The sequence below is a fragment of the Callorhinus ursinus genome, unplaced genomic scaffold (genome assembly GCF_003265705.2).
Source record: "Callorhinus ursinus isolate GAN/ISIS: 27379988/994484 unplaced genomic scaffold, GSC_fseal_2.0 scaffold15, whole genome shotgun sequence".
NCBI classification, from domain to species: Eukaryota; Metazoa; Chordata; class Mammalia; order Carnivora; family Otariidae; genus Callorhinus; species Callorhinus ursinus.
This window is the reverse complement of record NW_027397077.1, coordinates 11,576,467-11,603,944: the sequence shown is the minus strand read 5'-3', so window position 1 is coordinate 11,603,944 and position 27,478 is coordinate 11,576,467. Positions and strand designations below refer to the sequence as shown.

General features: G+C 49.8%; 1 protein-coding gene and 1 long non-coding RNA gene across 3 annotated transcripts; one reads left to right on the top strand and one right to left on the bottom strand.

Annotated features, from left to right (window-relative positions):
• Positions 1 to 425: 425 nt before the first annotated feature.
• Positions 426 to 21,891, top strand: WNT5A (Wnt family member 5A). 2 transcript variants are annotated; one of them, XM_073901378.1, is made up of 5 exons: positions 426 to 1,125; positions 7,109 to 7,242; positions 8,470 to 8,720; positions 13,102 to 13,394; positions 17,072 to 21,891. In XM_073901378.1, exons 1-5 carry the CDS (start codon positions 1,120 to 1,122, stop codon positions 17,528 to 17,530), a joined length of 1,143 nt encoding a protein of 380 aa, XP_073757479.1. In that variant the 5' UTR covers positions 426 to 1,119; the 3' UTR covers positions 17,531 to 21,891. The 2 variants fall into 2 exon arrangements, with proteins under 2 accessions (XP_073757479.1, XP_025741370.1); XM_025885585.2 differs by lacking the exon at positions 426 to 1,125 and adding an exon at positions 6,565 to 6,700.
• LOC141374244 (uncharacterized) lies at positions 1,342 to 6,530 on the bottom strand. The gene is made up of 3 exons (XR_012380989.1): positions 5,942 to 6,530; positions 3,711 to 3,817; positions 1,342 to 2,190 (listed from the first exon to the last, which is right to left on the bottom strand). It is a non-coding gene; the product is annotated as an uncharacterized lncRNA (long non-coding RNA).
• Positions 21,892 to 27,478: the final 5,587 nt, after the last annotated feature.

Here is a 27,478-nt window from a genome sequence, read left to right as displayed (position 1 = left end):
GCCGCCGCGGAGTCCCTGGCCCTCGCCCCTCCCCAGCCCCACGCCCGCGGTGCCCTCGCCCCTCTTCGCCCTTTGCCTAGGGAAGGCGGGGAAAAGACGGGGATTAACCCGAAGAGAGAAAGAAGGGAGTGGGGAGGGGGGGAACCAGTGTCTCCCCTGGGGCAATCGCCCATCGCCCCCGAAACTGCTGCACAGAGCGTTCGAGGGACAACTTTTACCCAATTTGCGCCCCCTTTTTGCCAAACCCTAAAATGAAAGGACAAAAGTTGGTGCTGACTCTTGTAGTCCGGATGGCGACTTGTGCATTTTCAGCGGCATCTCCCGGAGAAAAAGCCATGCGCGCCTGATTGTTCTGTGGCCCCAAAGCTTCAGTGTGTGTGTGGGGGGGGGGGGGGGGGGGGGGTGGGGGGGTGTGTGTCTGTGTGTCTGTGTGTGTGTGTACACAGACGTCCACACACTCACTCGCGGCCGCAGGATCAGCGCCTGGAAGCAGACGTTTCGGCCACAGACTTGGAGAGGAGGGAGCTGGAGATCAGGAGGCGTGAGCCGCCGGGAGTTTGCAGAATCCGTGGTGTGAATGAACTGGGGGCACCTGGGCGCGCGGATCGCCCCCGCCCCCGCCCCGGGCCAGAGTTGAGTAGTGGGGCATTTTTTTTCACCCTCTTGTGAAGAATTTTTTTTTTTTATTATTTGTTGTAAAGTCTTTTGCACAATCACGCCCACATTTGGGGTTGGAAAGCCCTAATTACCGCCGTCGCTGATGGACGTTGGAGAGGGAGCGCCTCGCCGCGGAACAGTCGCCTGCACGCCCTCGCCGGACCCGCGGCTCCCTTGTTGCGCGCCGGCCCGGCTTTGCTGTTGCTGCCGGCTGGCGGGCTTCGGCGCCCCCTCGGTTCCCGGGCGCATCCTGGTGCTGCTCCGGCTCGGGCCCTCGGACTCGGGCGCCAGTGACCGCTTCGCCACCGATTTCCTGCGCCTTCCGGACGCGCCCAGAAGGAGCCCGAAGCTCTGCGCCGGATCGTCCCCCCAGGCTTAACCCGGCCGCTCCGCTCGGATTCCTCGGCTGCCCTCGCTCTGGTGGCGACTTCCTCCCGGCGGCCGCGTCCCCTCCCCCTCGCCATGAAGGTAGGTGTTCTGTGCGCTGCCGACACTCGCCACTTTTTTTTTTTCTTTACTTTTTTTCTTTTGGAAGCTAAATGCCCCCCCCCCCCGACACACACACCTCTTCCTATCCCTCCATTTCTTCTACTGCCTCCAGAAGCTGGAACTCCTGCGTAGCTGGCAGGGACCCCTACCCCTTCGCCCACCCGCCCCCCTTCGCGCACTGCCTCTGTCTCCCGGGAGACTTCCCGTCTCACAAAAAGTTCTGCAAACCTTTTAGACTTTGGAGAAAAAGTGAGGATGACCCAGGGCAGAAGAACTGAGAGCGGTTCACCGAAAACTTTCTTTTTGCCCTGAGAAACACCAGTGTAATTTACTATGTATATTTCAGCAACAGGATAATGATTCAATTCAACAAATATTTACGAAGCGCCCACTGCGCCGGCACCAAGAGGGTGTGTGGCCGGGGCTCAGAAAGGGGAGGAGGACTCCTTGGTTGGGAGACCCGGCAGCAGGACTAGGAGCCGACACCCCAGAGCAGTGCACCGCCCCCTCTTCCCTCGCCCTCTGCCGCGGGAGGCCAGGTTGCTGCAGGCTCGTCCCGGCCAGGGAATCCCAGCGCTGCAGGCCCGTGTGCCTTTAAGAGTGCCTTGTGGGGGGCCAGCGCGCACCCCGGCGCGGGAGCCGGGTTGCGTTATTAGCATTATTAGCCGCCACTGGGTGAGCCCCGGCACTTTGCCGCGGTGATGGGGGCGGGGAGTGTTGGCAGTAGTGGCTCTAATCCCGTCCGCTGGGAGAGCGCGCCCCGGCCCCCTGCGCGGAATCTGCCCTGTCCTTTGGAAACATTTGGGCCTCCGCTTTGGGAGAGCGGGAGGGGGGCAGTTTGTGAACTCTTGTTTGTTTTAATTGTCAGTTGTATGTTAAAGCCGAGTCACACACTGCGAGGGTCACCGGGAGTTCACTTTTGCGAAAAGTTAACATTTCTTCCTGCAATATAACTTGTTATTTTCCAAACAACTTCTCCTCTGTCTGTCCTCCAAGCTTCGCTCCTTATTTCCACTTTTCTTGATCCTCTCCCATTTTGCTTTTCTAGAAAATAAGGTTGGAGTTAGAATTAAGATGTTTCCTAAAGCAAACAAATTCCCGCTCGTCCTCCTCCCCCAAAAAAAGTTTTAAAAAGAACCCCAAATCTGGAGACCTCGGGGCCTTGTTTTACTTTCCAAGTCCAGTTTGGCATCGGGGTCCCTTCTCCTCTCCCGTTTTTCAATGGACAACCCCGCTGTTTGGAAGTCACTTGGAGCCAGGGGTGGGATCGCATCTCCCCAGCCCCTGCCCTCCCGCCAAGATTCACTGCTGCTCCAGCCTGATAGGGAGATTTCGTTTCCAGACAGTCTCTGCCAGGGAAGTTTCGAGGGGGCAATGTCGAAAGCGCGCAAGCTGTGGAGACGCCGTGGAAGTTGTGTCCGAGTGTGTAGATCTGTGCCCTGCGTGTGGGGGGCGAGGGGAGTAAAGGACCAGTTGTTCTCAAGTCTTGGGCTTACTAGCTAGCCTTAATCCCGCCGGGCCCCACAAAGGAGGACCTTCCCCAGGAGGACTGGCCCGAGAGTCCCTGGCCTTTCCGTTTCCTCACCAGAGCGCCCCGGTGCATAAGGGGTTAGCACCGTGCGCACGGAGCTCAGCTCTTCCCGCTGCCTTTTCATCCTCGCAGTGCGGTGCCGGCTGCCCCCTGTTGGCCGCCTTGAGGTAGGACGCCTGGGAGTCTCTTCCTTGCGGTGGGCAGTCAGCTGCTCTTCTCTCCCTCCCACCTCTGGCTCGGGTCGGCCTTCCCGACCACCAGGTCCTCCTCTCTCGCGAGGGCCCCTCAGAGGCCCCCAGAGGACAAGCTGCTCTGCGTGGTCGCCGCAGTACGGAAGGAGCCAGGGGTCCGATCCAGCAAACGGGGCTTCGGGGGAAAGGAGGAAGGGTTTACCTCCTCCCCAGGGCGTACGAACAGGAGCGTCGCCCTAGGAGGCCTAGGGTAGGGCCTTGGCGCTCTCACCGGGGCTGTCCGCGGGAGCCAAGTGTTGCTTTCTCCTTCTCGGCTTCAATTTCTTCGTCTATTAAAAAGTGGAGTTGAAACTGCCTCTGCAGTGTGGGGGTTGAACTGATCTTTAATTTTATTTCTCCTTCACTCTGCTCTTCCTCTGATAAAGTTGAGAGCCTGTGCTTGGAGGTTAACCGGTGTGAGGTGTGAGTGAAGTGAGAGAGAGAGAGAGAGAGAGAAAGTCTTGAAGTCTGAAGAGACTTGTCCTGGGATGGAAGTGGGGAGACAGAGAACAGAACCGGTCTTGGCCACCGCTCTTCCTTTGGAGACTCCTTGTTCTCGTACTTGCTGTTCAGTCCTGATCCGGGGCAGTCCTTGCACTGATTTGGTCGCAAGGAGCTCCCTCCACCTTCTCTCTCGGGCTTCCCCACACCGCCCCCCCCCAACACACACAACACAAATGCAGCGCTGTGGACACAACAAGACGGTGAGGGGTGGCCTCGGTCCCCCCGGGCCCAGGCTAGAGGCTTAGGGGAGCCCTACATCCTTGTACGTTCCCCCAAAGCGGACCTCCTGTGGGCCTCACCAGGCTCATCCCCGTCCGCTCCCGCTTCTCTCTTGGCACTTCCTGGGGCAGGACGTCCCAACTTTGTGGTGCAGCCTTTTATCTCCCGCCCGTTTTCCGTTTCTCTCCTTTAGGGAGAGATCACAGTGGGGAAAACAAAGTTTATTTCCTACCAAGAGCAAGGATTCTTGAAGTTTCCTATCTTTTTAGCCACCGCGAGCCCAGGTCAAACTCATTTCTGACTCCTAGCTGGTCTCCCCCTTCATTTCCATTCTCCCAGACTTGGGGGACCCTGGACTTAAAAAACCTAGTGGAAGGGGATGCCCAGACCGAATGAAGTAGCGCCCGTGGGTGAGGTTCGAGAATCTTCTTCCTGCCTTTGCGGAATTTCTCTTTAGGGGCCGCGGGGCTGAGGACTTGGGTGCTGGGCGCCCTCTCGGACGCTCTCTGTGGCTGGGCAACCGCCTCTAACCAGAGTGATGATTTCCTCTCTCCCATCCCTCATCACCCCCAGCCTGCACCCCAGTGGATAATAAAGGTTTAGGAACACCTTCAATCCAATGCGGAGGCTTTGGAAAGACAGAATAAGCATCACTACGTTGAGCTGCTCTGGCTTTGGAAACTGGGGCTCACGAATGCCCTACCCCCACCTCAGCCCTCCCCTGCGCTAGAACCTCTCAAGTGCCCTCAATCCTCCACCCCATCGCATGCTAGGAACAGATTCTGAGGATCCTTACATAAGTGGGCTTCTCATGGCCCTGAAAGTGTTCCAAAGCATTTAGCCGGTTCTCTAGTAAACTCAGCCTCCGCCTAGAACTTTTGTTTTACCCCCGGCGTGACAGTCTCCGGAGAGGTCTCATTTCGTACTGTCTTTTCGGATCAGATCTCTTGGTAAACAGGCAGGGGTGTTTACCCTACAGAGTCGATGTATTTATTAGTGAGTTCGCTGTGGGTTCTTTCAGTCCTTCAAACTTGTGGGGCCTTTTTGGGGGTTGCACGGGGGTTGGAGCGGGAAGAGGGCCAAGCTGTTTCCGGGCAAGCACGCGGGGTTAAGTGGAGACGCGACTCGCAGGGCTCTCCTGCCGGATCCCCTTTGGGACACCTCTGGCCTGCCCCCAGTCTGGAGCTGGGGAGACCCGAGTCTCGGAGACCCAGTGACCCACTCCCAGTTAGGAACGGGCGGACTCTCCCCGGGGTCATCGGGCCCAAAGTCGGTTCGGTTTGTGTGGCTTCGCCTCTAACAAAGAGATCCGCTGTAATCCGCCGAATCTGTTATCAATTTCTCTGCTGCCTGTGCCCCGCCCCGCGCGCCCCGCCCGTCGGGAAGCTCGGAAAGTGCGCGCGGCCAGCAGCCATCTCCGCAGGCGTCTCGGAAGCACGTCGGTGCGTGTGTGTCTATGAACGCGTTTGAGTGTGTGAATGTGCATGGGTGTGTTGTGAGTGTGTGTGCGCGCGCGGCCTTGGCCGCGGAGGGGGAGAGGCGATTTTGCAGCCTGGGCCGCGCGCGAAGTTAGACCTCGCAGCCCACCCCCTCCCCTGGAGGAAACTTGACACTTCGGGCGGGGGTGGGGAGGGAGACCGAGCCTTCTCTCTCCTAGGCTGGGGAAACCCCAGGTTTCTATTCTCCGGGATGCGCCCCTAGCTTTGCGGCGTTTGGAGAATGAGTGGGTCAAGGGCTCAGAGCCCCCGTTAGTGGGCACCGGGGACCACATAAGCATTTCCTCCTGGAGAAGCCGCGAGCTGTCCTGGTCAAAGGGACGGCGGGCATAGAAAAACCTTGGCACGCTCCTGGGCCCCCTTCGCTTTTCCATGGCTGCCTAGATCCTCTCTGTCCCTTTGACGGCTCACGTTCCAGGCCCTTCGGCCGCCTTGAGGAGGCTCACCTTTGCTTTCCCGAGGAAGGGGCTCCTTCGGGGGCTGCGGGTGGTGCAGCGCAGCCTGGTTACACTTATCAGAAACGTAAAAGGGGATTTTGGAAAGCCGCTCCTCCCACCCGCACGCGCCACTGTCTCGCGCCCCCGCCGCCTACAGGTGGAGAAGTCACCAGTGGGGAGGAACGGCCGCGAAAGCTTCCAAGGCCGCCCCCTGCCCGCGAAATTCTTCACGACGGGAACCTTCGCCGCCGGAGCCCTCTGCTCCCTGGAATCCAGGGGCTCCGCCGCGGCGCGGGAGCCAGCGCATCTCTGGCCCCGCCGAGGGCTCACTCGCGCCGGCTGTGGCCTCACCCTGCACGCTCACCGTTCGGGACTTACCGAACCGAGTCTGAATCGGGCTGGAGGGTGGGGTGGAGGTGTTCTAAGGCCAGGCTCACAGGGCCGCGATGGCGAAGTGGCCGACAACCCCAGACCAAGACCAAAGGAAACTGGAGTCCCCCTTGGCGTCCTTTCCTCTTTCTCCGTGGCAGCTGTCAGGAGTGGGGACAGAAGGGGAGCGGGAAGGAGAGTGAAATGAAAAATCAGAATTTGTGGGAGGGCAGGGAAGGGATCCTCTCCCAGGACAGAGGGACCCGGACCCCCTTCTTCCCTCAGGGGTACTATGCCTTGTCCCCTTCTCGGGGGTACACTTGAGTTGTAGAAGGAGGCTGCAGGCAGGGGAAGGAGCACTGTTTTTCCGGTTTCCTTGGTTGAGAGAGCAGAGCTCTCTCCCCGTTATCCCCAGTGCCCCCCATCTCCTCCCCACTACAATCTGGTTGAACAGTGTCCTAAAGAAACCCAGGCTGCCCTTCCCCCTCTGGAAGTGGCTTCCCCCAAAGCGGCCTGTAAACTGATTAGGAAACATACGCTGTTAATTCCGAGCTGCATTTCCCAGCTGGGCACTCTCGCGGACGCCGCTCCCCGGGGCCTCGCCCCCCACCCCCTGCCCTTCCCTCCCGCGTCCTGCCCCCACCCCCACCCCCCACCCCCGCGCCGGCCACCCCGCCTCCTCCGCAGCCGCCGGCGGCGTGCTCCACTCGCCTTCGCGCTCCTCTCGCCCATGGAATTAATTCCGGCTCCACTTGTTGCTCGGCCCAGGTCTGGGAGCGGACGAGGGTGGCTGCGGGTTCCCGAGTGAATTCCCGAGGAGGGACCCAGCACAGCGCGGACTAGAGGGGAGCGAGGGGGTGCGGGAAGCGAACAAGCAGGAAAGAGGCAGCGCTTGGCACCGGGGCTTTGACTCAACAGCATTGAGACATGTTTGTAATCGCTGGCGTGCCCCGCGCGCAGGATCCCAGCGAAATCAGATTTCCTGGTGAGGTTGCGTGGGTGGATTAATTTGGAAAAAGAAACTGCCTATATCTTGCCATCAAAAAACTCACGGAGGAGAAGCGCAGTCAATCAACAGTAAACTTAAGAGACCCCGGATGCTTCCGTTGTTTAAACTTGTATGCTTGAAAATTATCTGAGAGGCAATAAACATCTGCTCCTTTCTTCCCTCTCCAGAAGTCGATTGGAATATTAAGCCCAGGAGTTGCTTTGGGGACGGCTGGAAGTGCAATGTCTTCCAAGTTCTTCCTAATGGCTTTGGCCATATTTTTCTCCTTCGCCCAGGTTGTAATAGAAGCCAATTCTTGGTGGTAAGTTCCTTCTAAGTACATATTCTTTGTTTTATTTTATTTTTTTTGAAGATTCGTGGGTATGATGCTACAGTATTTAAAGCTGAATTGTGAGTTTGAGTGCCTTTATCTGGTATATACGTGTATAATGTATTTTGTTTATATATCTGGAAATCAGAATTTTCTTTTAACTTGTTAATGTCGTCAAGCTTAATCTTTAGCTCCGGAGGGAATGGGACCCTATAAATCTACACCTTTTTCTATGAGGCCCTTGTTCAGATGTCTGCTTGTAGTACATCATGTAATAAAAGGGGACCGAAATTCACTTCTCTAATAATTGTAAGCCTATCTATAAAATTTACTTTTGCCACCTCTAGGTAGTAAAAGTGAGTTCCAGCTTTTATTTTTTGTCACTTGAGGTTATTAACCTTCAGGGTCTGAGGTAGGCAGAGTGTTCTAGGAAGACAGCTACACTCCAATTGGGGAAGTATTGGGGCTTGAAATTTGATCAAAAGGAGGTGAACATGAAGTAGTCAAACGTCCCTAAATGAGCCTTTCTCTCTGGTTAGGGGCCTTGTAGATAGACTGCAGTATATCCAGAGGATTATTTTTGACGGCGTTCTGGATATTTTTTTCCCTGTAAATGAACAGCGTTTTTTCTGACTGTCAAACATGACTTGTATTCACTGGATACCCTGTCTTGGGTCTTTCACAATCACATAAGGGGCCCTTTTAAAATGTCCAGAACATGGTGAATTTTCTTCAGTCTCTCTACTTGGGTCCCTGTTCTTCCGTCAGTCAGAAGGAGCTGCTATCTCCTCCACCCCGCGTCTCATTGTGTCTACTTTGGGCATACATACGCTTTCAAGGCAGATCCGTCCAATTTGTGAGGCAAAGTGAGTCACTTTCTCTAATGTCAGAGGCCCGTCCCCCAAGCCATCTCCCCCTTTTCTGAGTGCGCATTTCGGAAACATGGGTTCAGGTAGATGGCAAGGAGGGCAAAGAACGGAGTGAAAACCTGACTGAGGAGCCAGATGGCGGGGTGGGGACAACACAATACCTCCGTTTTCTGAGCGCAGTTTGAACAGAGGAGTTTTATGAAGCCCTTCTACTTTGTCATGAGGACAAGCCGGAGAGAAAAAGCATCTGTGTGCTGAAAACTCTGTCTCGCTGACATGCGTTCAGGGGGCCTACGTCGAGAGTTCACGTAAATCTTGAATGCATATCTCCCCCCCCCACCCCTTCTAGGTCGCTAGGTATGAATAACCCCGTTCAGATGTCAGAAGTATATATCATAGGAGCGCAGCCTCTCTGCAGCCAGCTGGCAGGACTTTCTCAAGGACAGAAGAAACTGTGCCACTTGTACCAAGACCACATGCAGTACATAGGAGAAGGCGCGAAGACGGGCATCAAGGAGTGCCAGTATCAATTCCGGCATCGGCGGTGGAACTGCAGCACCGTGGATAACACCTCTGTGTTTGGCCGGGTCATGCAGATAGGTAGGACACTGCGTAACAGACGTTTAAATAGAGATCAAGCCTTCTCCTGCAGAAGGGCTTCCCTGCGCACTTGGGAGCTTGCTAAGGAGGGAATTTTCCAGCAGGATGAGGGCGGGGGAGTGTTGGTCACTACTGCGGGCCTTAATGCTGGTTCCCACACCTTGATGATAATAAGTTTGGGGGCGCTCACTCCTTTAGCCAAATCAGAAGGGAAGCATCAGAGACACCTTCATTTTTCTGAACCCTGCATTTTTTTTTTCTAAAACGCCTTCTGTTTGGAAGAGAAGCAGAACGCTTATGTTGGTTTCTCAAAAGGAGGTGAGGAAAGATGAGTCATTTATATCCTTTTAAACTTCAAAACTCTTTTCACGGTTAGAAGTCTCTTAAGCCACAATTCAAATGGCCCACGCATCAAACTAAATACTGTCATCTTTCGAATGCTGGCTATGTTGGAAGTGAATAAGGTTTTAATTTTCCTAATATAGATATTTCCTGAGGCTATAGAGATATATATGTTAGAAGCTTTATTTTTAGTCCCAGAAAGAATTTTAATTAGAAGTGATCCAATTTACGTTGCGATTTTGGCAACTGATATAAAAGCACATGCTAGAAACTTAAAAAAAGTCTTAAATGTATTGCTCACAGTCTGAGTCTTTATGTTAAACGTATCGTTGAACTTGGTATTGCATGGAGGGAGGAGGCGGCATTAAAATGGGGCTAAAGGCAAAGAATTTGGAAACTCAGTTTGCCTCTGGTTTGGTTTACTAGCATAGGATACTATCTGACAGATGTGATCCTGTATGTGTTTTCTAGTGTGAATATTTTAGGTCCATTTAGTATTATGCAAACAAGCCCTTATAATTAATACGACCGCGGTGATTCCTAAAATAAGAAGCCATTTATCAGAGCAATTAACTGTTTAGACTGACTGAAGATAAAAAAGTTGGCTTAATATCCGTCACGGATGGATAAAATGCTTTTTTAAAAACCCTGAAAAGTGCATTCATTGAGAACAAAAAAGAGTTGTCAGTGGATGTTTGAGGCCAGCGACTTCATATACTAAAATAATACGGGACTGGAAGCCATTCCTCTAAATGAATGGCAAAGTGGTCTGCAGCTCTCAGCCTGCAGTTTCATAGGGCTTTGTCCTTCCTGTTAATGATTAAAATGTGCTAATGTATATACTGGAATCTGAATCTAGGAGTTGAGCGGCAGGGACACAGGAGTTTGCCCTGAACGTGGACTGCCCTCTGTAGTTAACTGGGGTGGTGGAGATTCTCTTCTGCATTGTCATATTGTGAGTAAGCTCACAACTGGTTTGTGTGTTGGTTTGTTTTAGCTGTATCAGAATGGTAAGTTGTCAGCTTTGCCTTATATATATTCCCCCTAAACTGCCTTCCTCTCAAACTCTGGGAGCACTTTTTCACATGTGTGTGAGTTTGCAAAAGCCATACATTTTTGATAGTAACCAGGAAGCAAAACAGCAATTGGAATGGTTTTTCTGTGTCGTCACTGGAACAGGGCTTTGATTTAAGATCCTCTTCTCATCTTCCGATGTAGCCTGTGTTGGGCCAAAATGTTCAGAATAAGCTATCATTTGCTAAGTGGATTTGAGTTCTGCTGGAGATTTATTTAAAATGTGGTCCAAGATTCAAAGAGTCTGCTTCCTCAGGGAACAAGCAGAACCTTTGGTACAAAGGCTTATAGTTAATTGTCCCTTGCAAATACACTGTCTGGTCCTCAGTTGTGTGGTACTCCCATCTGGGTTGGTGGCAAGTGGGTGGGAGTAGAACCTCCTGGCAGCCTCCGAGGGCGCCCTGCTAGATCCTCCCATCAAGCTAGCTGATGTCCTGGGCATCTGAGAGCACACCCCATCCTCCTTTGCCCAAAGCCCCCCAGGTTCCCGGGATCTTATAGCAGGAAGCTGCTGCTGGGCTTTCGGTGGAACACTGCTGGGGCCTTCTCTTCTATTTATTTAAAAAAGAGATGGAGGGAAGAGAAACCAGAATAGATTTTTGTGGAAGGGGAACATGGACCCAACCCTAACAGTTGGAAATTTACTTGGCTTTCACTTTTCTATTTATGAGTCTGTTTGAAGAGAAGGAGCTAAGGGAAAGTTTAAGACACCTTTGATGCTGCAGTGTGTGTGTGTGTGCGCGCATGCATGCACCCACTCCAGAGCATTTAGTACAACCAGGGACATGGAGAGCAATTCGTGTCCGTGAGAATCTGACCCTGTGATGGGGCCAGTGTCTGAGAAACTCAGGCTGCCACTTCCATCCCTCTTTGACTCATTTTTCTAGGGTGCCAGTTGCCTGGGAGGCACTGTATGTACACAATTGGCCAGTGAAGGGCCCACTCTTCATTTTGGAAACTTTCTCATTTTTCATCACGCTACCCTTTCCTCCAGCTTTTGTCTCTGTCTCTTCTTTGTCTCCACACTGTGAAAAGATATATAAGAAAGGCTCCATTTTTAAGGGGTGCGAAGGTCCGAAGAGATGTAGATTTCACAGGGAGGGAAACCGAACTAAACCAGCAGTGTTCCATCCGGGATGGCTGTGTCCACAGGCTATCAGCCAAAGAGCACTTTTCAAACTGACGTTTTTCCCTTCAGTGACCAATAAGCTTAAGAGATTTCGACCAGGTTTGGGTGTCAGGGCGAAAAAAGGAAATGCTCAAGGTAGACCCATGAAAAAAGCAGTATTATTGTGTTTTGTATAAAAGTCCTTTTATGCACTGTCTACGCCCAGGACAGTGCCTTATGTTTATCTGTCCCCACAGGACTGTTGATCTATCTTCCTCTAGCTCCTGCCTTACTCTACAAGTCTCCCATCCAGGGCCACCACTTCTATACTATCAGTGTTAATCCTCAAATAACTCCCTAGAAACTATCTGCTCACCTCATTTCTCTCCACTCCCTGATGTGTCCTGCCTCTCTCATTTGAGCTAGATAGATGTAACACTCCTTAGGAACTTTCTGGATCCTCCTGCCAACCACCAGCACACCCCTTAAATTATTCATTTTTTACATTGTGTGAGAGAAGGTCTGTGGTAACCAGGAACCTTGGCCATTCCTGGAAGGAGGAATCACAGATATTTGTGGATTGAAGTGTGGAGCTCAAGTCCCAGAAAGGGCAGCCTGCTGGATCCTGGAATTGGCCTAGCCATCCTCCTCAGACGGACCCTTCTAGTTGGGGCTGAATCCCCTGTTGTCATCTGTTCTTCTGCTGTACCACCCCCCCCCCAAAAAAAAAGATGGTTAGCAAGTTCTTAAAGTGTGGGAGAAACTTATGCTGGTACAGGGATTTCAGCACCAAAATCGGCCTTTTTTTCTCCTAGGCATCTAGTTCAATGCCCTTATTTTATAGTTGAAGAAAGTGAGCCCCCCCGCCCCCCGCCCCAGTATACCCCTCAGGCCCAGCTTCAGTGGGCCGGGTGTTAACCCTCTCTCTCTGGTACCACTACATTTTTATTAAGTGGCTTCTTGTTACACATGGAAACATCTCCATGTACAAGTGGGAATTGAGGTAGTCTGTGATTGCCTCCATTTGCCTCCTGACAAATGGGACTTCTCTGTCAGTGGTACAGGGAAGTAGCCTTTATAGGTTTTGAGAAAGGGAAGACTTTTCCCCTCAGATTGTGGTTTCTTCCTTCTTGCAATTTATTGTCACACTTTGAGGCAAAGGCTATGGGGGGAGGGGGGTTTGCAGAAGTAGCATAAAAGGCAGCAGGCAGGCTGTTTTAAAAGTAGACCTCCATCTTCCTGAAGGCGAAGTACCAGGCCAATTGACTTGGGATTTAAGAAGAGGCAAGTTTCACTGTAATACTCTAGGAACAACAGGTTTAGAAACGTCCTTTGGGGATGTCAAGAGCCTTGTCCTGAGACGGGCACCATGCTGCTTCGTGATGGAGCAGGGGAAGCCAGGCCCCAGGAGGACGGCCTTTGGGTCCCAGGGCCTAAGACTTTCAGAGGCTCTAAGCCTAGCAAATTCTGTGCTTCCGCCGGAGGTAACTCAAAATGAAAATGACACCAAACCTTAAAATAAGTGTAAGGAAGTCTCCCCACATTCTGTTCTCCCTCAATGACTTCTTTCATGTGATTTGGGGAAGTAAGTTTCCAGGATTTTCAGGGGCTGGAGGGAAAAACCAACCCAGCGCTGCCCCAGCTGGCTCTTCAGTGTCCCAGCAAAGACCTCGGGGGTCTGTCACTTGCTGCTGCCGCGTGTTGGGGCGGCTCTCCTGGCCTTCCCTGGGGGTGCCCCCGGCCCCCTCTACCCCAGTGGGTGCCCCGGGGCCGCTGGGTGGGAGGGAAGGGGTGGGGCTCCGGGGGGGGTCCTCAGAGCCGGCAGGCGCCCGGTGACCCCCCGCGTCCCGCCCACAGGCAGCCGCGAGACGGCCTTCACGTACGCGGTGAGCGCCGCGGGGGTGGTGAACGCCATGAGCCGCGCGTGCCGCGAGGGCGAGCTGTCCACCTGCGGCTGCAGCCGCGCCGCGCGCCCCAAGGACCTGCCGCGGGACTGGCTGTGGGGCGGCTGCGGGGACAACATCGACTACGGCTACCGTTTCGCCAAGGAGTTCGTGGACGCGCGCGAGCGGGAGCGCATCCACGCCAAGGGCTCGTACGAGAGCGCGCGCATCCTCATGAACTTGCACAACAACGAGGCCGGCCGCAGGGTGAGTCCCGCCCTGCCCGCCCCGGCCCGCTCGGGTCCCCAGGCTCGGCGGCCGTCTCCGGCCCTCGGCGCCCCCCAGCGCCGCCCTCCAGGTGTACCTACCCCCCAACCTCGGCATCGGGCCCCCACCCTTTCTGATTCTGGCTCTGTCTCAGGTCGCTTTCCCTCCCTCTCTGCTCCCCTGTCTCCTTCCCTTCCTCCTGCCCCACCTACACCTAGGCCTCTCTGGAGAGGGGTGCACGCCCCAGAAAGGCCTCCTGGAGGTGAATCATCCTGCCCTGGTCTCCTCCAGCAAAGGTGCTCCTGCAGTTGCCCGAGAAAGAGCTTTCTCTGCCTTTTTAATGAGTCCCCAGTGCAATTGGCCAGCCCGGCTCAGAAATAAAAATGTGAATAAAGTTCGCCCTCCTCCCCAAAACATGTTTGTGGTTGGGCTTAAATTTGGGAGAGGGAGTTCTTTATGCCGGTAGGTGCCCAGTTGAGAAAGTCCTCAGCTCAGCTTCCTGGACTTAAGCTTTTCCCTCACTTGCTTTCTCCTTGCTTCCCCTCATGGCATTAGATAGCAGGCCTGACAGATTGAGGGTTTTGTTTTGTTTTGTTTAAAGAGCTTTTCTAGGAAAACTACAGCATTTTTAGGAGTGTGGAATTTTATAGGGCTGCCCATCAGGCCAATCGAGGGTGGATCTGGGTAGAAGAGAGAGCCACTCAGAAGTGCCCAGAGAGACCAGCTTTGCAAGCCCTCACCAGCCTTCTGGGTCCACTCTTTCCTTCCCCTGGTGGGAAGCTTCTCCACAATAGTTAAAAAGACCCTTTTTTTCCTGCGGTTAAACACATGGCACTTTATGGCTGCTTTAAAATGAAGGGGTGAAACTTTGCCTAAGTTTGGCAGCATTGAAAACCAGGGTCATTATTTTTTCACAGAACCCAAGGTAGGTGCCAGGAACTTTCTGGTCAGAGATTTCACTCTTCTGTATTTTGGGGCGAGGAAAAGGGAAGATAATCACAGAGTAAAATATAGAGGACTAGGAGGAGCCTTAGAACCTTCTAACCACACACCCTCATTTGTAAAGCTTGGGAAACTGAGGCCCTAGAGAACCACTTCATGGCCATGGGGGAAAATTGATGGATTGAGATACAAGCCCAGGCACATTTTTTATTAAACTCATGCATCACAGCTCAGGAGTAAAGGGCTATCGGTTTTGGAATTAAAGAAATCTAGATTAAGATCTGTTCTGTTCCTTTCCGTGTATGAGCCTCAGTTTCCACATTTCCACATCTGTTGGATGGCCATGGCATGAACTATCACTTGGGGTTATGTGAGGACTAACTGGGATCATATAGGAGGTGGATCCATATGAAGTTTTACCAACGCTTGACTATCTCTGACCAGTAAAATAAGAGTTTCACATGGTTCAGTCAGAAGGGCTGAGTTTAGTGTCTGCCTTTAGTAAGTGCTTGATAAATCATAATTGTTAGACATTATGAAGTAGGGAACAGAGAAGTCAAAGACTATCTAGATAATTCCAGCTAACCTAGCTTCTCACTTAAGCATGTGGAGGTATTGGGGAAGGATTAAACTCGGCAGATTTTTGCCTGTGGTGCCCTGAGGGGTCACATTATTGCCCCAGAGGGAGTGTGGCCTCTCCTTTCTCAAGCCTCCCATTGCTGTCTCTCCCCACTGCAGCTGACCAAGGCCACATAATGGCCATGTCAGCCCCACTCTCTGTGGGAGCCCATACAGCTTGCCTCTGTCCGCACAGGGGGCACATCCCATTACTCTGAGCATACAGGGCCTCAGACCAGACGTGCCTCCAGGACAGAGATGTGCTTGACTCTTCTGGGCCCCATTGTGCCCATATTTGGTACTTTCATCCATGGAGGGGATTTCTTTGATTTCTCTCAGGAAGAGAAATGATCAGGGGCTTAGCAAGCAAGGAGAGAAGGTCAAGGGATTTCCAAGTGGAAAGAGGGGGTTTTGGAGAGTTGGAAAAGCACCTTTAATATTAGAATGTCATTTAACATCTACATTTTTAAATAGTGAGTGAATTCTTTTTGTAGGTTTTATAACTTGAGCAGTGAACTGTCCTTGGATCCTGGCAGATGAAGTTACGTAGAAGACAGTTTTTCTCCAGGACAGTGGTGGTAGGGAGGAGGAAATTTGGACACTGTGCCAGGAAATCCTATTAGAATCACCTCAGGGCATTAGCTTTTTATTTTCCTCAAAGGGGAGCAGAGGTTAAATACATTTGCAAAACCCTTCCACATATTAGCTGAGTGCCTGAAACTCTTTATGCCAAGGGAGTACATTTTGCCCCCCCTTTTTTAAAAAAAGCCCCTTATGAATCCTTCTAGGATGAAGGGAGCTATTCTGGGTGGAAGGAGCCTTCTAGCTCACTCCAGCCTCCAGGTTCCTGACAGGCCCCCTGCAGCTTGCCAGCACCACTCCGATTCTGCAGGGTGACTGGCACAGGGGCTGTGGGCGGTGGCAACTATAAATAGGCAGCCACCACCTCCCAGACTGCTGGGCACAGTGCTGTGAGGCCAAGGCCAGTGGGCGCTGCTACTGGGAGGCCACAGTGACCCAGTGAGAGCCCAGGACCAGCACCCAGGTGCCATGCGCTCATCACCCTGGAGAAAGAGCAGATTCACTGATTTCATCCTGTATGCCAGACACTTTCGTTGCATCCCCTCACTCTGTCCTTCTAACAGTATTGCAAGGTTCATACCATTACAGTTCCCCTTCCCAGATAGAAAGAGGAGGCTCTGAGAGGTGAAGCCAGTTGCCTGAATTCAGGGGCAGAGTTAGGATAAAACCATATCCGCCTAGGTCTGGTGTGCCTGCTCTTATCTTAGGCAGTGTGGGGAACGGTTAGGGATTGTGCAGGACGCAGGAGTGAGGCTGCCTGAGATCCAGGCCTGGTTTCCCCACATTCTAGCTGTGTGGCCTGTGCAGGCCACTTACCCTCTCTGTGCCATGTGCCATCATCTAACCCATTATAATGTTATTTGGGAGGATTCAATGAGATAAATAGTATAAGGCTCTGATGACAGTGCCTGGCACACAGCAGTAATAACAGTGACTAAGATTTGAACCCTGATCCCACCTGGGCTGGCCCCCCTCCCCGCCCTCCTGCTTAGCAGCTGGGTGCCCATGGGCAAGTCACCAAGCATGAGCTTGGAGCCCAACTGCCTGGGTTCAAATCCTGGCACCCCTACCTTCCAGTGGCTGGGTAAGAACTCTGTGGGCCTCACTTTTCCTCTGTGAAATGGGCATATTAGCACTACCCTCATAGGCTGCCTGAGGGGATTAATCCAGGTAATGAAGGCGAGGAATTGTGAATAATCTCTGGGATGAGCGTTCAAGACCTATTAGTTGCTATAACGTTTTCCTGGAAAAAAAGAAGCAACTGGAGTGGTCTTTTCCCGTTCCCATTTAAAAACTGGTTGTTGCTCACGGTGATGTGTACTAATGAGGAGCTAAGAGCCTATTTATTTTGTAGACTTCTTAAAGAAGGCAACACCAGCCTTCTGGTAGCGCAGGATGAGGAGGAACTAGGCTGGGTCCTGGCAGAGCCGGGGACCGTGGCTCCACGGGGAAGGGGGAGAGGAGCTTTGGGAACATACCTTCCACCAGCGTGCTCCTCCGCGAGTGGGTACACTGACTGTCCCATCTCCCCACAGACGGTGTACAACCTGGCTGATGTGGCCTGCAAGTGCCACGGGGTGTCGGGCTCGTGTAGCCTCAAGACGTGCTGGCTGCAGCTGGCCGACTTCCGCAAGGTGGGCGATGCCCTGAAGGAGAAGTACGACAGCGCGGCGGCCATGCGGCTCAACAGCCGGGGCAAGCTGGTGCAGGTCAACAGCCGCTTCAACTCGCCCACCACGCAGGACCTGGTCTACATCGACCCCAGCCCCGACTACTGCGTGCGCAACGAGAGCACGGGCTCGCTGGGTACGCAGGGCCGCCTGTGCAACAAGACGTCAGAGGGCATGGACGGCTGCGAGCTCATGTGCTGCGGCCGCGGCTATGACCAGTTCAAGACCGTGCAGACGGAGCGCTGCCACTGCAAGTTCCACTGGTGCTGCTACGTCAAGTGCAAGAAGTGCACGGAGATCGTGGACCAGTTCGTGTGCAAATAGCGGGCGCCCGCCGCCCGCCCGTCACCCAGCCCCGCCCCCAGGACCCACTTATTTATAGAAAGTACAGTGATTCTGGTTTTTCTCTTTTAATATTGTTTTATTCCCCCCCATCATTGCAACCGGAACCATTTTTTTTCTGTTCCCATCTAAGAACTCTGTGGTTTATTATTAATATTATAATTATTATTTGGCAATAATGGGGGGTGGGAACCAAGACAAATATTTATTTTGTGCATCTTTGGAAAGGTAAGACAAGACTTCTTTTGATGGTATAGGATTAGGGGGGGATTTACATGTACCCTTAGTTGTGTGCACATCTAGAAGGGAAAGGAAAGATGTTTTCTTTTTCTCAACTATGGGGTCAAATATAGGACAGGTAGCATCCAGCTGGAAGGGGGTGGTACAGCTCTCTGCACGATTCAGCTTCTGTGACCAAAATGAATTGTAAATGCTCTGGGGAAGGTGGAGCGGTCTGGAGAAACAAACACAAAATGAGACCCACCCCCTTCCCTAGGGGCTGCCAGCCTGAAACATTTTCAAAATGGTAATTTAAAAAAGTTAACAGGGAGAATCTCACATCCCTCAAAGATGTATCATTTGTCTTATTTTTCTCAAATGTTCCATCTGCAGAGGGTCCTGTACTGGTAGCTACTGAAACTTGGGGAACAGGGAGGAAAGCCTTGGGAGTTAAAAAAAAAACACCTTAAAAATGCCTGTATCGAGATACTGATTTGATGCTGTTACAGGAATTAGGTTGTCAGATTGGAAAAGGATCCCTGAATGATTCTGGGTACCAGCCATTTTGTTTGGAGAGAGGCAGGGAGGTTGGATTGAATATAAAAAGAAAAATATACTGTAATTTTCTTAGGGATGCTTGGTTAATAAATGATAATGATGAAAATAATAAATGAATTCCATTCACAGATCCTCAGCCCAAACAACAAGGTAACTGCCTGCAGGTCAGGGCTGCACCAGAGCAGAAACCCTGTGTGAAGGGGAGAAAGTGAAGTTGGCCCTCGGGCTTGACCCCAGGCCCTCTCTGATTCCTCCTGGCCCTGCTGTGATGTGATGCTGGTCAAAAGGCAGCTCCACTGGGTCCCCTTTGATTGTGGGACAGGAAATGAAACATTACAAGCTCCACTTGGGAAACAGTTTGCTACTTAGGGATTTTTTCCCCCTAAAACTTTTATTTTGAGGAGCAGTAGTTTTACATGTTTTAATGACATTACATGGCTAATGGAGTTCCCAGAGGTGTTGCAGCGTTTCACGCTTGTGATCCTGTGTGTAGACTATCCACTCCAGCTTTTCCTATTATACTGCAGGTGTACCCTAAGACTGTTCCTAGTGTACTTGAACAGTTGCATTTATAAGGGGGGTGTGGTTTAATGGTGCCTGATATCTCAAAAATCTTTTGTACATAACATATATATATATACACACACATCTATATATAAATATAAATATAGTTATATCTCAGTGCAGCCAGTGACTTATAGTTTACTCTGGGGTTATTTCTCCCTCTAGAGCATTGTTATCCTTCAATGCAATCCAATTGGGATTTTTCCAGAAGGTTTCCGAGCTGAGCTTGGGCTGCAGCCCTGAAGCGATCGATCACACCTGGAGCATCACAAAGCAGCCTTGTTTCTGAGGAATCTGGAAGGTCTTACTGCTAATGCATGTTGGTTTGAAGATTTCTTGTGTCGTCCCTGCACCATCCCCTTCTCTCCAACCTCTATTTCTGTATACTTTCCAGAAAGGGCATTACTCGTTTGTTATAGACATGGAAACCAAGAGACATTCAAAACTCAGAAGCATTGTCTACGTTTCCATTTCCTTGGTTCATTTTGCAGAGTGGAAACCGGTGCTTCTTAGATCTGGTAGTACCTGTTTGAGTCCGTAAGGAAAATCGAGCTCATGACATAACATAGCTAGTTAAAAAAAAAAAAAAAAAAAAAAAAAAAATTTTTTTTTTTTTTAAAGCAAAGGACACCTCTTTCCTAAAAGTGCCATCAGATGTGTTCTTATCTCAGACTTAGGCTGTTTTTAAAAGTTTGGAAAGATACTCATCTCCTGCAACCCTCCTAGGCTCAGTGGCCTTCATAATCACCTCCGCCACCTGTGGCTCTTTAATTTATTGCACGAAGATATTCTCGTCCCCTCAGTTGCAGTGAATTGCAAGCAAAAGATCTTGAAATTGAAAAGCACTAATTAGTTTAAAATGTCACTTTTTTGGTTTTTATTATACAAAAACCATGAAGTAATTTTTTTTTGCTAAACCAGATTTTGTTCCTTTTTAGTGATTCATGTTTATGAAGAGAGTTGAGTTTAACAATCCTAGTTTTTAAAAGAAACTATTTAATGTAAGATATTCTACTTGTCATTCAGATATTATGTATATCTTCTATGGCCTTTATTCTGTACTTTTAATGTATATATTTCTGTCTTGCGTGATTTGTAAATTTCACTGGTTTTAAAAAACAAACATCGAAAGGCTTATGCCAAATGGAAGATAGAATATAAAATAAAACATTACTTGTATATTGGTAAGTGGTTTCAATTGTCCTTCAGATACTTCATGTGAAGGTTTTTTTGAGAAACCATGAGGGATAGTTTAGAATGGCTACACGTCAGAATAATAGAAGAGTAGAGAGTTTTACCAAAACCAAACTTCGGGAGCTTCAAAAGATTTCTATATGTAACGGAACAAAAGGGGAATTCTCTTTCCTATATGTGTTCCTCAAAAAAAAAAAAAAAGCAAGCAAGCAAGCAGATGGCTTAAAGCTGGTTATAGGATTGCTCACATTCTTTTAGCATTATGCATGTAACTTAATTGTTTTAGAGCGTGTTGCTGTTGTAACATTTCGGAGAAGAACTGAAAAGGCACACGCTTTTATCCATGACCAGTATTTTGGTCCAAAAGTGTATTTGTGTTTACCACTGCATCTGTTTGAAGTTACTATGGACGGATTGTCTCTATGCCCCTTTGAAAGTAGTTCTATGAAAAGCAAGCCTCAGTCTGCAGAGAATGAAACTCATTGGAAACTAAAGGTTCGTTGTGTTAAGTGCAATTAATATGAGTTCTTGTGCTTTCTGAAAATGTACACCGAAATCTGGCCGCACAGATTGATACGTTAGCCCTTTGCTTTTTTCTTTCCGGATAACCTTGTAACATATTGAAACCTTTTAAGGATGCCAAGAATGCATTATTCCACAGAAAAACAGTAGACCAACATATAGAGTGTTTAAAATAGCATTTCTGGGCAAATTCAAACGCTTGTGGTTCTAGGACTCACATCTGTTTCAGTTTTTCCTCAGTTGTATATTGACCAGTGTTCTTTATTGCAAAAACATATACTTCATTTAGGAGCGTCAGCATATTTTCCCTTCTCATCCTGGAGTGCATTCAAGATCTTCCCAATACAGGAAAATTAACAAAAAATTTATATATATGCAGCGGCAAACAGAGCCATGTTCAAAATAGTAATTATGGGCTCAAGGAATAGGAAGATTGTTTTAAGTTTTAGTCCGGTTTATCTGTTCAGTTCTTCAAGCCGCTGACCTCCTGAGACTGATTTAGTAGCCTCCCCAAAACCCTTTTCTCATACAATTTTGCTAATACCAGTTTCCAATTTGTTTTTGCAAAATGTTATTCAAGCCACTGGAATTATCAAATATGACGCTCTAGCAGGATAAGGGCTCCAAATGAGAGACTGGTACTGGCTGACTCCAAGAGATCATTAGCAAAAACAGTCCCCAAAGACTGAGTGGAGCATAATATAAATAGAGATGGATAAAAAGGTACTTATAACTTGAAGCCTATATGTAATGCAAGTATGCACCAAGGCATAGGTCGGAGATACCGCATTATCACTGTAAAGTATACTTTTAAAATATTTATTTTTTTTAAAAAGTATTTTTTAGTCTCCCCGCTCTCTATGGAATGGGGAAAACCAGAGGCCGTTGTTTTGAAAATAAGACGATGAAATGAGTTTTTAATACAGGAAACATTTGGCAATGTAGGAATTAAAACTAATTTACCTGTTTGCACAAACTTTACACTTAAACCTGATGATTGGATGATATTTTAGTGAAACATCATCTTGTTAGCCAACTTTAAAAAATGGATGTAGAATGATTAAAGGTTGGTATTTTTTTAAAAGCAAAAAATGTATCGATTTGAATTTAGAAGATTTCATTCAAATGCTGTCTCAGTATTTCAAAAGCAAAAAAGAAATGAGGGAAATTGCCGCTTAGATCAGTTTTATAAGCAGTGTACAATTCGCTGGGCTAGAATTGAGATAAAGATTATTTATTTTTGTTCATACCTTGTACTTTTCTATTAAAATCATTTTCTGAAATTGGCGCAGTCACGTGTGTGTTTAGCAGAGATGGCGTCCATGGCCATCAGAGCTGGATGCGAGCGTGATGGCTTAGGGCCTCCAGAAAAAGAAATTCACGTTTCACGCGTGTGCATGATATTTTGGTCGAACGTTGAGGGTCTACTTTGTATTTTAAGGCTCCTTTTTGTTTTCCTTGATGCTCATCTTATCTCTAATTCATTCTGCTGCCGCTAACATCAGGGTCATGTTAGGAGGTTATTACTCAGTGTCGGAATTGAGCACAGTGACACGTGACATTATGACGAAATGCCAGGGCAAGAGAAGAAAGACTAGGATTTGAGGGGAGAGGGGAAAAAACGTTCAAAATAAACAGACTGAATCACCTGAAACATCCTGCTGGTTGCTTTTTGCATGTTGCATGGTTGCGAGCCAGGTGTTTAAAACCTCAGCACTGTTGGTATTTGGGTCTGGGTTAATTCTTTATTGTGGGAGTGTCTCCCGTGTGATGGAGGCTTTGCAGCATCCCTGGCCTCTAACCACTAGATGCCAGCAGTACCTCCCCCAATTCGTGACAACCAACAATGTCCTCAGACGTTGCAGAATGTGCCCCAGGGAGCAAAATCACCCCCAGCTGAGAACCACAGCTTTAGATGGAGGGACTGAGGTCCTGAGCACTTGAGGAATTCAGGCTAAGTACAATGGGGGACTGTTCACTTGCCTGAATTGACTAATGAGCCAGAAAAGTCCCTTGCAAGTTTTCCTGTATAGAAATGGAGATGCAATGTCTTCCGTAGGGCAGCCTGGCTTAGCCGCTAAGAACACACATTGTTTGGATTCCAAATCCAGGTACCTGGACACACCTGTGCTGTGTCACTTTGGGGAAGTTGTAGAACCTCTCTGAACCCTTGTCTTTAAAGTGAGAGGCAATATTATACCCACCTCTTAGAGCTACTGAAAGACAAAATGAGTTAACGTGTTTGGAGTGCTTAGAGCAGGTTCTAGTACATAGTAGGGGCTCACTAAATGCTCGCTAGGAAGGACAGAATAAGTCTGAAGACTAAACCCAAGAAGTGTGAGCCAGTTCTGTTTAACAGTCCCAACAGTGGCCAGCAGGATGCTAGCAAGGCACCCTTGGTGTCCGGGGAGCTGGTCAACTTGTGGCCCACTGTCTTACACCACATTTTCAGATGTGTTTTGTTTGGCGAAGCATTTAAAAAAAATGCTCAAATTAGTTGCCAGCAAGATGAGTATTTGCACATTCAAATTTGGATTTCTGGCTTGAAAAATGGGAAGGGCTGGCCACCTGGATACAGGATATCACCGGCCCCCTGTAGCAACAATCAGCTGGAGCTGTCCCTTTGAGCCGGAGTGGGGGGCGGGGGCATGTCCAATTTGCCAGCCATTTCTGTCCCTAACTGACCCCTGCAGGTTCTTGCACTTGTGATGGTTTTTAAAAGTGTTTTTCTTCTAAATCGGAATTTCTCAACCTTACCATGGTTGACATGTGAGGCCAGCCAATTCTTGGCTGGGAGGGACTTTGTTATGCATCGTAGCATGATTAGCGGCATCCCAAGGCCTCTCTCCACGAGATGCCAATAGCACCTTCCCACTGCTAACAAACAAATATGTCTCCAGACATTGTCGAACATTCCCAGGGAGAGGGGCGGCAAAACCACCCTGATTGAAACCCAGGGTCTGGATTTATAAGTTAGCCAATGAGGTTAAACAAAGAAATAAAAAAGATTAGACTCTGGTGTAAAGAACTGTCTGGCACATCACAGGAGCTCAATAGCTATTTAATGAGTGAATGAAAACTACATCCATTCTCAGGTTTTAGCCCCACTGCCATTCTTTAATCTCTGATCTCAGTGTCCTCAGCTGACACATGGGCATAAGAGCAATTAGGTTGGATACTGAAATTACATGACAGAACCTGCAAAAGGCCACCTCCAAAGCCCCCAAGTAGTAGTGAGTTAAGGGGGGGATTAGTATCAAAAACAAAGACAATAAATTATCAGCTAAATTGTTCTAACCAGCCTGCCCCCAGTAGCTTAACACATGTGGGTTCTGTTCTTTGATTTTGGATCTTGAGCTGCAATTTCTAAAGAGCCTGCCCTCACTCACAGACCCAGGAGATGCTCAACAGAAGGCATGTCACGATCAAACAAGTTGGGGAGATGAGAAACGACGGCTTACTGCCCACTGAGAGATGTACGATGCTCCTTGGCGTGTTGGCAATGCTGAAGTCGAAGAACAGCAGGAAAGAAACCTGCTGCTTAACTCGGAGTTGGTCGGAGGTTTTGACTTCTGTTCATTTAGCACCTGCTCCTATCCCATGGGTGAGCTGGGAAGCGCTGGGGCTGAGAGCCCCCCCCTCTCTGGCAGGTGCTGTTGAGTCCAGAACTGCCTGGCTTGTGGTGTGTGGCTGCCCAGGGGCTGGAGCCTTGGTGTCTCTTCCTCGTGCTGGCAGGGGCTGGTCCCGAGGGGCAGCTCATCTGCTTCGCGGCATGGGTCGATAGGAGGAGATGAATGTGCTCAGGGAGGTGACGAGGGGAGTCTGGAGACACAGAGAGACCACAAAGGTGCAGAAAAGGAAGAAAGCAAGGTGAACAGAGAAGGGTAAGAAAGGGAGAGAGGAAGGTGTAAAAGGCAGAGGAGCTGAAGGAAGCCAATCACCTTCGGACAAATCTCATTTCTAATGGTTTAAAAAAACAGTGGGGTAGGAAAGTAATATTTGACAAGCCTTTATTCTGTACCTGGTACTTGCTAAGGGTTTTATCTCTCACTCATTTCAGTAAGATTTTCAAGAATCTTCTAAAGTAATGCCGTTACCTTCATTTTATAGATGAAGACATGGAAGTTTAGAGAACTGAAGTCTGACCCAAGAGTGGATTTGTCCACCAAAAATTCATGCTCTTCCTTTACCGATGTGGAATTTATCCTGCAAGAGGGCTGTCTACCCAAAGACTCCATTTCCCAGGTCCCCTTGCAGCTAGGTATGGCCAAAGGGCTAGTTTCTAGCAATGGAACATGAACAGAGTTGGCACCTGCTGATTTTGGAGCGTGGAGGTTTTGAGAAGCCGGTATGAGTTCTCCATGGCATCTTTCCCTTCCACTGGTTGGGAGCAGCGGGCTCTGACGTGCTAGGGGTTGATGGAGCCAGGGCAAGAAAGAAACCTGGGTCCTTGACTGCCCTCCCCACCCCGGCCCACATGGAGGAAAGCCATGCTTTGACCAGAAACTCCCTCCTTACACTGTTATGTGACTAAATTATAAACTATCAACTGACAGGCATCTTGGAGTTTGATACAGAAAGTAGTTGTGCTGTTGTCCTACCCAGCCCGATGCTTCTCCTGGTATTTCAGTCCACCTGTCACACTTCTGCAGTCAGGACCCAGGTTGGTCACCGAGTCTTTGGACACAGTGGGGGTCCCTGGGCGGCAGAGTCACAGATTGGGAAAGTCCCTGGCACATCTTCCCATCCCACCCCCAGAGGACCCTGGCCCCTGAGAAGCATGCAGTCTCACCTGGAGAATGCCATCCCCTGGAAAGCTCAGACCTGTCCTGACTCATCCACGTTCATTATCAAAGAGGGTTCCTCCCTTCATCCATCAGGGTCCCTCCTGGCCATCTAAGAAAATAGGCTTCATTCAGTCAAGGCGGGGCCTTTTCCTGCTTCTGACGTAGATTCCCCTTACTGAGCCTCTGATTTCCTTTTTTGTTTTTGCTTTTTCTCTAAGGACCCTTCCAACTCATTTACTACTTTATCATTTACTCAATAGGAAGGGATATTTAACGAACACTTACTGTATGCCGGGCACTGATTTAGGTGATGGGTTACAGAGGTGAGCAAAGTAAATGTGGTCCAGTACACCCTGAGTAACGGGCAGTCACAATGACAGGAGATCAGGGAAGGTTGGGGTGCCAGAGGGGGCCCAGAGGGGGAGAGCCAAACCCAGACTTGCATATCAAGGGTGCTCCCTAGAGAAAGTGACATTTTAGCTGAGCTTTTAAAGGCAAGTAGGGGCTATCTAGGTTAAGTGGGAGAAGCATGGGTAACAGCATTCAAGAAGGAGAGCACTGCTTGTGCAAAAGCTTGGAGGTAAGAGAAGATGTGGTCCATCCAAGGATCTGTGATTCAAGGGGTACACGGGCTTGTGAAGGGGAAAGGAAGTGGTGGGGGGATGAGGCTGGGGTGCATGGCAGTGGGGCCTAGATATCTTCCTTAGGGGGAACGGGGAATCATGGGAAGATAGCCAGCAGGGGTGGGGCATGTTCAGAACCGAACTTTAATGACCCTGTGGGGATATCTGCCTCCTCGGTTCCTTAGATCTTGGACGCTGAAGGATGTCAAGAACTTGGGGACATTTTGGTGTTGCATTGCCTTGACTCAAAACCCTGCAGTCCTGGGCTTCTAGCCTAACTTGGGATGAGCTTAAAGTCCCCCTAACCGAGAACATTCTAGCCACATGCTTGCCAACCTTTCCACTAGTGTGACCTGCTGTAAGTTCTACCTTGCACTCTCGTCCCAGGGCCGCCGTCTATGTGCACACTCCTCCCACCCGCTGAAGGGCTCTCCTCATGCCACTCGCCTCAGACGCCAGGACCGGAGCTGCGCACCCCAATGGTGAGCCCTTGATGGAGATGCTGCTAACTCTGTGCTGGACTCAGCCCAAGATTCGATTCATGGGCTTCATCTCATTCACTCTTCAGAACAAGCTCATCAAATACAGATAGGAACGTCACCCCCATTTTACAGATGCGAAAACTAAGGCCAGGAGCAATCAAGTCGCTCCCTTTATCAGTTTATTGCTGAATGACTTGTGATCTTGTGGGTCAACAGTTTGAACCGGGTCAGCTGGCATTCCTCTGCTCTTACTTGGAGCCTGGCAGGTCGGCTAGGGGCTGAATAAGCCTACTTGGCCTCACTCACAAGTCAGGGCTTGATTGTGGCTACTGCCTGAGGTTTTCTCTCAATGTGGCCTCTTAGCTTCAGGGAGGCTGGCCTGGCCTCCTTCATGTTGTGGTACCACATTCCATGAAGGTCACAAAAGAAGCTTCAGGTCTCTTGGGGCCTGAATTCAGAAGTTACACTGTATCACTTCCGCAGCACTGTATCAGTCAAAGCATCCCGAGGAGAGCCCGGGTTCACAGAGGTGGAGAACTAGACTCCACCTCTGGATGAGTGCAGTGGCAACACCACATTTCCAAGGGGGTCTGTACAGGACCTCAGCTGCTACGGTAGCTTTGCAAACAGTCTCTCCCATGGGTCAAGATTCCAGAGTATTTGAGTGGCAGTCTACCTCCCCTCTCTCCTGTGACAGCACCTGCTGGAGGGTACCCCTCTCTCACCCCTAGAAACCCACCATAAGCATGGTGCAGAGGGGAGGACAAAGAATTGGAGTTCAGAAAGCCTGGCTCCAAGCTTTGCTTTTCTTAGCTGTGTGTCCTTTGGCCAGTTACTTACCTCTCTGAGCATCATTCAGTATTCTTATGGGTAACATGAAGGTATGATAAGGTTAGACAGTGTTGGAGAGGATGGCTAGGCACCCAGAAGGCACTCAAGTGGTAGCAGGGATGATGGTGGTGGTAGTGGTGATCCCTGGCT